Below are 10,987 nucleotides of genomic sequence, written 5' to 3'. Positions count from 1 at the left end.
AAATGAGTGACTTGGGAAATCTATCCTACTTCCTTGGGATAGAATTCACAAGGTCCAAAGATGGAATTCTTATGCATCAGAGGAAATACTCCAATGATGTATTGAAGAGATTCAACATGGAACATTATAATTTGGCATCCACACCTATGGAGACTAGTTCTGTGACTGTTGCATCAGAAAAAGACACAAAAGGTATTGACAAAACACTCTATAGGCAGATAATTGGTTGTCTTAGATACATATGCAACACAAGGCCAGATATTGCATATTGTGTTGGAGTTGTTAGTAGATTCATGGAGTCTCCAAGAAGATCAAACTTGCTAGATGCTAAGAGAATTCTCAGATATGTAAAGGGAACAATTAACTTTGGCATATTGCTTCCTGCTGGATCCAGTCTACACAACAGAAACTAGAATCAAATGCTTGGTTTCAGTGATGCAGACTGGTGTGGAGATAAGTGTGACAGAAAGAGCACGAGTGGCTATGTGTTTATGCTTGGTAGTGCACCAATCTCTTAGTCCTCTAAGAAACAAGATGTTGTAGCTCTATCATCTTGTGAAGCAGAGTATATTTCTGCTTGTATGGCTGCTTGTCAAGCATCATGGTTAGGCAAATTACTTTGTGAGTTGAAGCTGAAGGAAGAAGAAGATAGCATGGTGCTAATTGTTGACAATAAATGAGCTATAAACTTGGCCAAGAATCTCATTGCTCATGGAAGAAGTAAACATATAGAAACTCGGTTTCACTTCATTAGAGATGAAGTTAGCAAAGGGAAGTTGAAATTGGAATTTTGCAGAACTGAGGAGCAAATGGCAGATGGTTTAATCAAGGCATTGAAGAAAGGAAAGTTTGAAGAACTTAGATACAAACTTGGTTTGAGAGAGTTGAAGGAAATCTGAATTAAGGGGCAGTGTTGAAAGTAATTCAGTTTTTAATAGTTTTGAGAACTTACTAAGAATAGAAGTCTTAGTTAGTTTAGTTAGTTTACTGGTTTTTCAGTTTTACTATTTTTGGCTATGTGTATAAATAGTCTTGTAATTACTTGAGTAATATACTTCTTGTTGAATTCATTCTTCGACACTATTGTTCACATATTCTTTCTCAATCTTACTCTCTGAACTAATACACAAACACATCTTCTTTCTTTCTGCTTCTTTCTCTGCAACACAGAACACCAAAGTTCTGTTTCTTTTCTTTGCCAAATTCGGTTATGTTGTAACAATTAGATCCCCAGATAGATCAAAAAGTTAAAGTTTCAATTCTTGTGAGCGACACTTGTTGGTAGTTAGTAGTGGCAGCCATATCATTGGTTATACAAAAAAAACTATTTATTATGCTTTTATTCCCATGTATTAAACATTGACTAGGATGATTAATTAAAGTGTTCCCATACTAATCCTCATACCCACAATCACTAATAAATAAAGTATCAGTTTGTGACATGTCACTTTCTTGTTCTTGTGTGCAGGAGGATTTAGTAGAAATATATATTTTTCTTAATTAAATGTCTATGATTGTTTGTTATGATCTATGAAGTATGTACAATTCAAATTAGTTATGTGATGGTATGTTGTTGGATGCTTTTGGAATACTTCCAATTTTATTCTATAGTTTTTTTTTTGTTTTTTATGGATTTTTGTAACAATAAAGATTGAAATGCCGCAACCCCAATAATTTGGTAATGTTAGGTATTTTGTTATGTTTACATTGACTTATTATGACTTTCCTTTTAATGTAAGTTTTGTGCTTTTATATCTTATGTGGTGACTTTTGTGTGTTATGATCAGCAAATGAAGTATTATCGGATAGTGAGAAGAGAAAGATTTACGACAGGTATGGTGAAGAGGGTTTGAAGCAGCATGCTGCTAGTGGAGGCAGAGGGAGTGGAATGGGAATGAACATTAATGACATTTTCAGTTCGTAACTCCTCTTACTTTAACTAAATGAGGGTGATTGGGGAATAGGGATTGGATTATATGAACCGTTAAGAGGGCGAGCTTCGACACAACATAAAGTTGCTTGCCGGGTGACCTAGAGGTCATGAGTTCAAATCCTGGAGACAGCTCTTCGCTTGCGAGGGTAAAACTGCTTACATTTACCTTCCTCACATCCCACTAGCAGGTTAAAAGCCATATCATAAGTAGTGTATAACTGTATACTGTTACTTATAAGCATTGCTGATGGGTGAATTGAATTTGACATTTTGTTGGTGTAAACACTGTTACTTATAATCAAAGGGGAGGGCATGCCATTGCATATGAGCGCGAAGAAAGGAGATGTATACGTCACTTTCGAGGTTCTATTCCCGAAGTTACTAACGGAGCAACAGAAAACAAAGATAAAAGAAGCACTTGGTTAGAATGAAAACATGGTACATTTTATTTTGCTCATTATGCCCACAATGTGACATGATTAGGTGATTATAGTAAATGCATTCCCATGGCCTCTCACCTGTTCCTCTTTTTCTTAGTAACCAAATTCGCATAATGATTTGCATCCTTTAATTCTTGCTGGAATGTCCTGTGAATTCATGTGAACAATGATTTTGTCAAGATACAAGGAAAATATATAACACTAGCTGAAAAATATGCTTACATTAGCTTTGTGCTGTGTCTGAAATTATCTACTTGTGAACATAGATTAAGATTGTTGGCATTCAGTGAGAGTCTAGTGCTTATTTGCAAATTGCATTTCATCTTTCTTCTTGGTTTGTCTTGCTGAAATCACTATTTATGATAGTGGAACATGGAACAGAACATTAATGGACCCAATTCACTTTTGTTTCATATTGAGAAGTCCTTGCACACAATTAGGATTGTTTATTCACCATGCTATGATGCCACCTTATTTATGTATATTACCTCCATTTCTGATAGCTTTATAAGTTTGTTTGCTCATCAAAACTTCATAACATTTATACACACAAAATGATATTTAATTAGTTTATTGGTTCACATTTTTTATGATTTTATAAGAAAGTTCATGATTCAAAATTAAGAAGTTCCTGATGTGGCTTGTATTAATAAATAGCAACTATTATCTATATTAATAGTTAAATTCTATTTGCTAATAAGACAATGAAGATTTAGGTACTGAAATGTGATATCTTTGGGCAATTGAGGCACTAATGTCCATTGTTAGTCATTCACAATCTTATATATCATTTGATGTTAACAAGATATAATTCTCCACTTATAAGAAAGTAATTGGAATGGAGTTATACTGTTAGACACTATGAATATCATTTTGCTTTACTGGAATGTATTAAGACTCGGTGATTTTTTGGTACTACTAAAGGTATTTTTTACCTTTTGGGTAAGGAATTAATCTCTTTCAGGAGTGTGATTGTTCATCTTAACAAGTATCACTCACATGAATTGAATCATTGACCTTTTGGTCATCCAAACGATCTTACAGTGTTTAAACCAACACCTTCTTGGAAACTCTAAGTGATTTGTATCTTCTTTTTGAATAACTGAACATATACATACCTATGAGTAAACAATATAAAAATCATTCTTTTAAAATATGTTTGGTTAACATCAAACCTATAAAGATGTACAAGTAGAAAGTTTTAAAAGCACTCAGTGAAGGATCTTAGATTAAAAAAATTGAGGATCAATTAGCATTAACTATAAACACATTTAATAGAAACAATGTCTGCTTTGTTGAAGTTGTTTAGATATTTGGATATTTTTAATTTAATAGGACGTAATAATAAGATTTAGAGTAATATTTCAAATCATATTTGGACATGTATTTTTACTTTTAATAATAGAAAAGATAAATTCTATTTGTCAAAGCATTGTTGGATGCTTGTGTAAAATTTCTTGAAGTTGACAATGTTTTTTGGTTTCCCACGTGTAATACTGGAGGCAATCGTGTCCAAACCGGGAATATCCACAGGTATGTGGAGCTAACTCTTCCAACAGACATTTTTTCCATCTACAAGACTCGAACCCAAGATCTTGCTTAAGGGGAATCAAGCATGTATCACTTGACAATGTATATTGATTAAACATATTTTAATAATTTTTCACAAGTTATATTTGTTAGTTTATGGACTTCGCATATAACAATATTTAATAAAAAGATTTGACTCTTAAATGGGGGGAGGAGCCTTGAAAACAAATGTGTTAAAAACATAATACACAAAAGAAAAATATGTACTATATTGGTAGGGTACCAGTGTTGAAGAAAAAGCACCCTTAGGATGTGTAATACTCAATGCAGTTTAATTATGATAGGAAACAGATAATTAATTATCTGACATTGTTTCTGTGGGATGGACCATGGATTTGCATGGACCATAATTTGTGGCATGGGTTTATTAATTGTATAACCTAACTTCGTATCACTGTTTTTTTTTGTAATACTAAGGGTATCCCTCTTAGGATGTGTGATTGTCCCTTCCAACAAGTATCACTTTCAAGAATCAAACTCTTATTCTTTTGGTCATCCCAAGGGATTTAACGAAGTCTTATATTACTAGACCAACGTATTGTTCATACTTGGTAACAATGTTTGTAATTGTATTTATATAACTAATAAATAGGAGTAGTTAAATCTTTGGTTTCTTAACTCTCTAACATTAGGAATATGGTTGGCAACGGGCACGAGTAGTAGCTACCCGCTACTCGTTTCAAAATATGAGAGCATTATCCATATCCGCTCATACTCGTATGGGTACTCGTGTGCGGGTACTTGCAGGTATTTCTGGGTACCCGTGGGTACAACGGGTACGCGCAGGTTTCCTATATTATAAATGATTTTTTTAATTTTTTACTTCTATTATGTTTCAAATGAGATAAAATTTAATTATTTTTGTACCTTTTATTGAATATTTGACAAAAATACTAAATTTATTGGTGTTTTCTATTTGTGTGATTTTTGTTCTCATTTCCTTAACAAAAAATATATATTTTCTTTGTAAAACATGTGTGTTTCTACCCATGTAATAATATTTGTAGGGTGTTTCACCACCAAACTCAATAAAATATGTAACAGTATAAAATGAAAAAATATACATAGTGTAATGAATGTTAGAATAATGTACTTTTTATTTTAATTAAATATAATATATTAGTCATATAAATAACGAGTACCCGCGGATACGGGTACCATAATACCCGTACCTGCCTGTATGTACTACGAGTATTTTTAAAAACCCGTTTATAATACCCGCGAATACCCGTTTGTGACCCGTACCCGTGCCTGTACGAGTTTTACCAGCAGGTACCCACTGGTAAGGGTTTTTTTACCATCTCTAATGTGGAATACTTAGGTAAGACCATAATTTAAGTACTCATTCTTCCTATTTATCATAATATTTTATAACTAATTCACATAAATTATAATCCATAAATTTATTGAAAATTATATTAACATTTCAAATTACTCATTCTTTCAAAATTATATAACGAATAAAACAATTTTGAAATTTGAGAATAACCATTAAATTGGATTAAAATTTTCAGACACAAGTTTAGTGTCACAGGCGGTATTATGAGGGATTAGATGATTTGACCAGTCAGATTGCAAATCTACTTTAAAAATAATTATGATTTGTAGTCGCGTTTAATACAATCAGATTTATTAAAGAGATTAATCAATTAAACCTTAAATGAGATTTCTTCTCATTTAATGATCAATTTTACAACATTAGTTTTGAGGGAAAATGGCAGCCATGATGTTGTTAATCTAACATTCCCGAATGACGTGGCACTTCCACGCAAAGTGGAACACAAAACGACAAAGTAGGCCACATACCCACCTAAGTCCATGTGGCAATAACAACATGACACACCCAAAAAGTTTGCTTCCATTCCCTTTAAGGTTGTAGTTAAAGGAGAGATTCCAGTTTCAATAATGTCTCATTTTCTCTCAAATAAACCATATATTACCATGTAAATAAATGAAAATTTTAAAAAACAAAAGGTAATAAAAAAATAACATTCTGAATAACTCAAAACATGAAATATAATACTATTTGGAACATATGATGTTCATCTTAGTTCCAAACAAGGACATCAACCTTCAACATCAGCTCCAGAATAGAATCACTAAATTTAAACCTTCTGTTTGGTTCCATGTTTCAATTTCCAACCCTATTTTTTCTCATCCCTTCTCTTTGTTTTCCATTTTTATTAAAAAAACACACAAAATTTAAAGAACTTTAACCATAACTCTGTTTGGGGTGGGAGCTCTTAAACCATAATCCTTTTGAGCTCTCATTCTCAAAATTCAATAAAAAAATAAAATGGAAACTACTTTGTGTTTAAAATGTGGCATTTATGGAATTTCACCTTCTATTCCAATAACTACATCACGCGCCATGGTTAGCGCGTTGGGTTGTTCTGCTTCTTCTTCTGACAAAAGATCTTTGTTTTCTAGATTCTCATTTAGGTACCCTTTGAAGTCTTTATGTCCTAAACGAATTTGTAGTGGCGGTTACGATGGTTTCTCTATAGACGACACCGTTTCGGAGGACAAAATGGACATTATAGAGGTGGAAGGGAAGGGGCAAAATGGGAACTGGGTTTTTAATATTTGTCATGCTAATTCTGTTTGGAGGAATAATGGTAATGAAAAAGATGAAAAAGATGAAGATGATGAAGAAGAAGAGTATAATGGTTGTAGAATTGAATATGATGATGATGAAAATGGGGAAGAGGTTATATTTGATAGAGATTCGTTTTCAAAAATGCTGAAAAGGGTGTCATTATCTGAAGTAAGATTGTATGAGAAGATGTCTCATTTGGGCAACTTGGCTTATTCTATTCCCAATATCAAGGTGAATTTTCATCATTTTGTGTTTCATTTGAAGCTTATAGCATCCACATTGGTTCATTTTTACAACATTTTTTTTGAAATAAGAATATTCTTATCTCATTTATCAATGAAAGAATACTCATTTCATGAGAACATTCTTATGGTTATTCTTATCAACAAATATGGACTAGAAAAGAAAAAACGAGGAGAAAGAAATTGTATGATTGATTTGAGATAAATCCAAGTAATAATAAAAATGATATTTGATATTGTGAGAAAATATAGATATTATTCTTAATTTCTATGAATGTGTATTAAATTACAAAATATTATGTGACACCAAATTAAGAATGAATGTGATATTCTAGAATGAAAATGTTCTTAATAAAGCAAGTGCTAGGTTTAAGGAAATAAAACATCAAAAGTTTTTATTTTTTATTGGTAAGTATTATAATTCATTGAATTGTCAAGTAATGTAGTAAAATTTTCATTCATGGGTTTTCAGGCATAGAAATTAATTTAGATGCCATGGTATGTTTTGGATCACTTTGCTAGAAGATTACATGCATGACTTTTTATTGTGGTTGAATTCACATTTACAGTTAGGTTATATTTGTCGAAATTTAAAACCCTAATTGTATCTATAGTAATTGTGTATTTTTCTTTTCAATCACCAATACCTATATTAATCATAGGTATTCAGTAAACTTAACGTTAATCACACAGCAATAAGAAAATTTTGTTTGAAACATAGTTACCTAGTACACGATATCAATACCCGGTATGACGAATTCGGCATGTGAGATGTAGGATTAATGAGTGAACCATGTAACTACGGTTAGAAATGCGTTGTTCTAGGGTCAAGGTGTTTCTTAGTAAATGGGATACTTTTCTCTAGGCTGGTTGTAACTTTTAACAATTTGTAACAAAGCACTCTTGTGACTTGATTGACCTATAAGAAAATTCAATTGCATTGTAAAATCAAATCATGGAATTTGATATTCCAAAGTATGCATGTGTGATTCTAATTTATATTTTAGCTTTGTTAATTTAGCCAGGGTACCTCTTGAAACATTACGGTCTGCGTTTTGTCACTTCATCGATAGAGAAGAAGAAATTAGCTGCAACAGCTGAACAAAATCAGGCATCTACTGCAACTTATGAAGAAGAAAGTACTGAAAAGGATGAAGGAGAAGGGAAGGAGCCGAAGAATTGCGGATACAAGATAAGTGCATCGGCTGCTTATGAGATTGCCGCTGCCGCTGCCTCTTATCTCCATGCTCAGACAAGGAGCATACTTCCATTTAAATCTTCAAATGATGAGATTGGCGAAGGTTCACCTGAAGCGAGCAACGAAAGCGTCGATGATGCTAACAAGAACAAGGCACAGGTTGCTTCTTGGAAGGCAACTAGTGGTTCAGTTACAGCTGTGGTTGCGGCAAAAGAGGAAGTAAAGCAGGCTTTTGCAGATGATATGAACTCAACAAGTTCTTCGCCCTGTGAATGGTACATATGTGATGATGACCGGAGTTGTACGAGATATTTTATCATTCAGGTGGAGCAAATTCAAAAAATTATGATTTTAGTTCCCAAGAGCTAGTTATGTCACTTGGTTTATTAAATTCTACACTTGTTTGTGATTCACTGTCAATTTTCTATATATTTATTTGGTTAACTATTGCCTTAATTTGCAGGGTTCAGAGTCATTCGCATCATGGCAAGCAAATCTACTTTTTGAACCAATTCAATTTGAGGTAATTGTTAATATTGTAAGCTAATGTTGTATCTCATTATGCAATTCTTCTTGTTAAGGGGAAACTTCCTATCTTTCTTAATGTCTACCCATCCTGAAATTGAGATACGGGGAATCTAAGGGCGCCCGATGTACGAGGCTCTCACTTATTAGGGTATGAGGAGGATAGGGATACGCAGCCTTATTCTCGCAATCTGAGAATCTAATATGCATATTTTTTTCCTTTAGGGGTTCGATGTCCTTGTCCATAGAGGTATATATGAGGCTGCTAAAGGGATATATCAACAAATGTTGCCAGAAATTCATGCTCACCTAAAATCAAAAGGCTCTAAGGCAAGATTTCGTTTCACTGGCCATTCTCTTGGGGGTAGCTTGGCATTACTTGTAAATCTCATGCTGTTGATAAGGAAGGAAGTGCCCATCATCTCTCTGCTTCCGGTGATAACCTTCGGCGCTCCGTCCATCATGTGTGGAGGTGATAGTTTGCTAGAAAAGTTAGGATTGCCGCGCAATCATGTTCAGGCAATTACAATGCATAGAGACATAGTACCAAGAGCATTTTCTTGCAATTACCCTAAGCATGTTGCAGAACTACTAAAGGCTGTTAATAGCAACTTTCGCAATCATCCTTGTCTTAATAACCAAGTAAGTTTCTTCTTTATCCTAAGTATGTGCTATGTAAAACTGGGAATTTTCTTGCTCTTTTTAGCCTCTAAATTTTGTGAATCTTTTACTGCAGAAGTTACTATATGCACCTATGGGCGAATTTCTGATTCTACAGCCGGACGAGAATTTTTCACCAAGCCATGATCTCCTGCCATCAGGAAGTGGACTATATCTTTTGAGTGGCCCTTTGTCAGAATCCAACGACACGGACATGCATCTCCGAGCCGCTCAGTTGGTCTTCTTGAATTCGCCACATCCACTTGAGATATTAAGTGACCGATCTGCATATGGCTCTGCAGGAACAATAATGAGAGATCATGACATGAACTCCTACTTAAAATCTGTGAGAACTGTGATCCGCCACGAACTTAACCAAATTCGTAAGGCAAGTAGAGAGCAACGACGAAAGGCATGGTGGCCTATTGCGAGACCGCGTGGAAGTGGCACGAGCAATGTTGTCGGGAGATCGTTGTTATCATCAGTCAATGTGATTCAAGACCAGCCTCCCTTTTCCGGAATCATACAGACAGGTAGAGAGTCCTTGAAATGGTTTGGTAGGCTTGTTGGTTCCAACCATATGCATTTGTTTGTGGTGTTCTTGCTCCCTGCAAGATTGTTACTCTTGGAAGCATATAGCTTCATTAGCTTAAGATGAAAAGATGTTGATACTTAATTTTTCTTCTTTTGGGACAGTTGTATAGGGAAAGATACACAACTTATTAGTTGGTGGGAAAGTTGGATGATTCTTTGTTCATAATTGAAACATTGTATATCCTATAATGAATAGTGGTTGTAGAGAGAAAAATGTTAAAGATATTGACACATAAATCTAATTGCTTAGTGTTCAAGATATCTTTATAATGGAAATACAAGCAGCTATAAATTATTGGCTAAATATAATGGATAGAGAAAAAAATGTATGGTGCATCATTTATTATTTATATTTTATTATCATTCACTCTTCAAAAAAGTAATACAAATGAATGTTGGAATATACGCTGATTATGTATAAATCTTTATACTGACATGATATAAATATTATACTCTAATGGAAATACAGATTTGTCAACGTGGTTTCATTCAAGTACCAAGAATGCATTGCAAGGAATACCAAACTGTATAAGATATGTTAGAGATGTCACACATGTTATATTTTAATTAGAGAAAAATACCTTAATCCAATAACACTTACATGAGTATTACTTTCCATGTATTACAATACACTCTTCTTAGCAAAAGCTCCAATTAAACCGAATGAATATGTTGAGTAATTTTCATTGAGTCCTAATGTCTTTCTCAAATAAAATGCATACATGAAATAAAAAGGCAAACAAATATGATTGAAGTTTCATTACAATCTTATGAGTATTGTATATAGCTACATCAAGTCCCATAAACCCCATATGATCCCTGAACCACTTTGGTGTCATACCTTTCATTAAAAGATTTGCAATCATTAATTAAGTGCTAATGTGTTGGATGATAAAATTGAGTTCAAAATTTTGATTGTTTTTTAATTAAATAATTTCAAAACTTACAAATTTCTCTTTCTATCCACATTCCAGTATTAAAGGGTACAGTACTAGTACTAGAGATAATCTTAATTAGATTACCTATAATACATTCCTCTTATGCTATGCTATATACTTTATCTCATAATGAAATTTGCCACCCCATGTAGTGCTCATTAGAAAACATGTTTTGTTGTACCTTTTCTTTTGTAACTATTTGTGCATTAGAACTAATGAATAAAAGTAGATAGTGTGAGAATAATTTGTCATATATTGCACAATATGA

The 10,987-nt window shown here is 33.4% G+C and overlaps 1 protein-coding gene and 1 pseudogene across 2 annotated transcripts; both read left to right on the top strand.

Annotated features, from left to right (window-relative positions):
* The window catches only part of LOC109345882, a 5,458-nt pseudogene extending 3,517 nt beyond the window's left edge, over positions 1–1,941 (top strand).
* Positions 6,157–10,048, top strand: LOC109345881. 2 transcript variants are annotated; one of them, XM_019585135.1, is made up of 5 exons: positions 6,157–6,793; positions 7,826–8,326; positions 8,466–8,525; positions 8,753–9,165; positions 9,260–10,048. In XM_019585135.1, the coding sequence occupies exons 1-5, from the start codon at positions 6,260–6,262 to the stop codon at positions 9,843–9,845; spliced, it is 2,094 nt and encodes a 697-aa protein (XP_019440680.1). In that variant the 5' UTR covers positions 6,157–6,259; the 3' UTR covers positions 9,846–10,048. The 2 variants fall into 2 exon arrangements, with proteins under 2 accessions (XP_019440680.1, XP_019440679.1); XM_019585134.1 differs by having other exon boundaries at positions 8,753–9,169; positions 9,264–10,047.

This window comes from Lupinus angustifolius, chromosome LG04, assembly GCF_001865875.1.
Source record: "Lupinus angustifolius cultivar Tanjil chromosome LG04, LupAngTanjil_v1.0, whole genome shotgun sequence".
NCBI classification, from domain to species: Eukaryota; Viridiplantae; Streptophyta; class Magnoliopsida; order Fabales; family Fabaceae; genus Lupinus; species Lupinus angustifolius.
The sequence above is the reverse complement of the archived record's forward strand: the minus strand, read 5'-3'. Positions and strand labels throughout refer to the sequence as shown.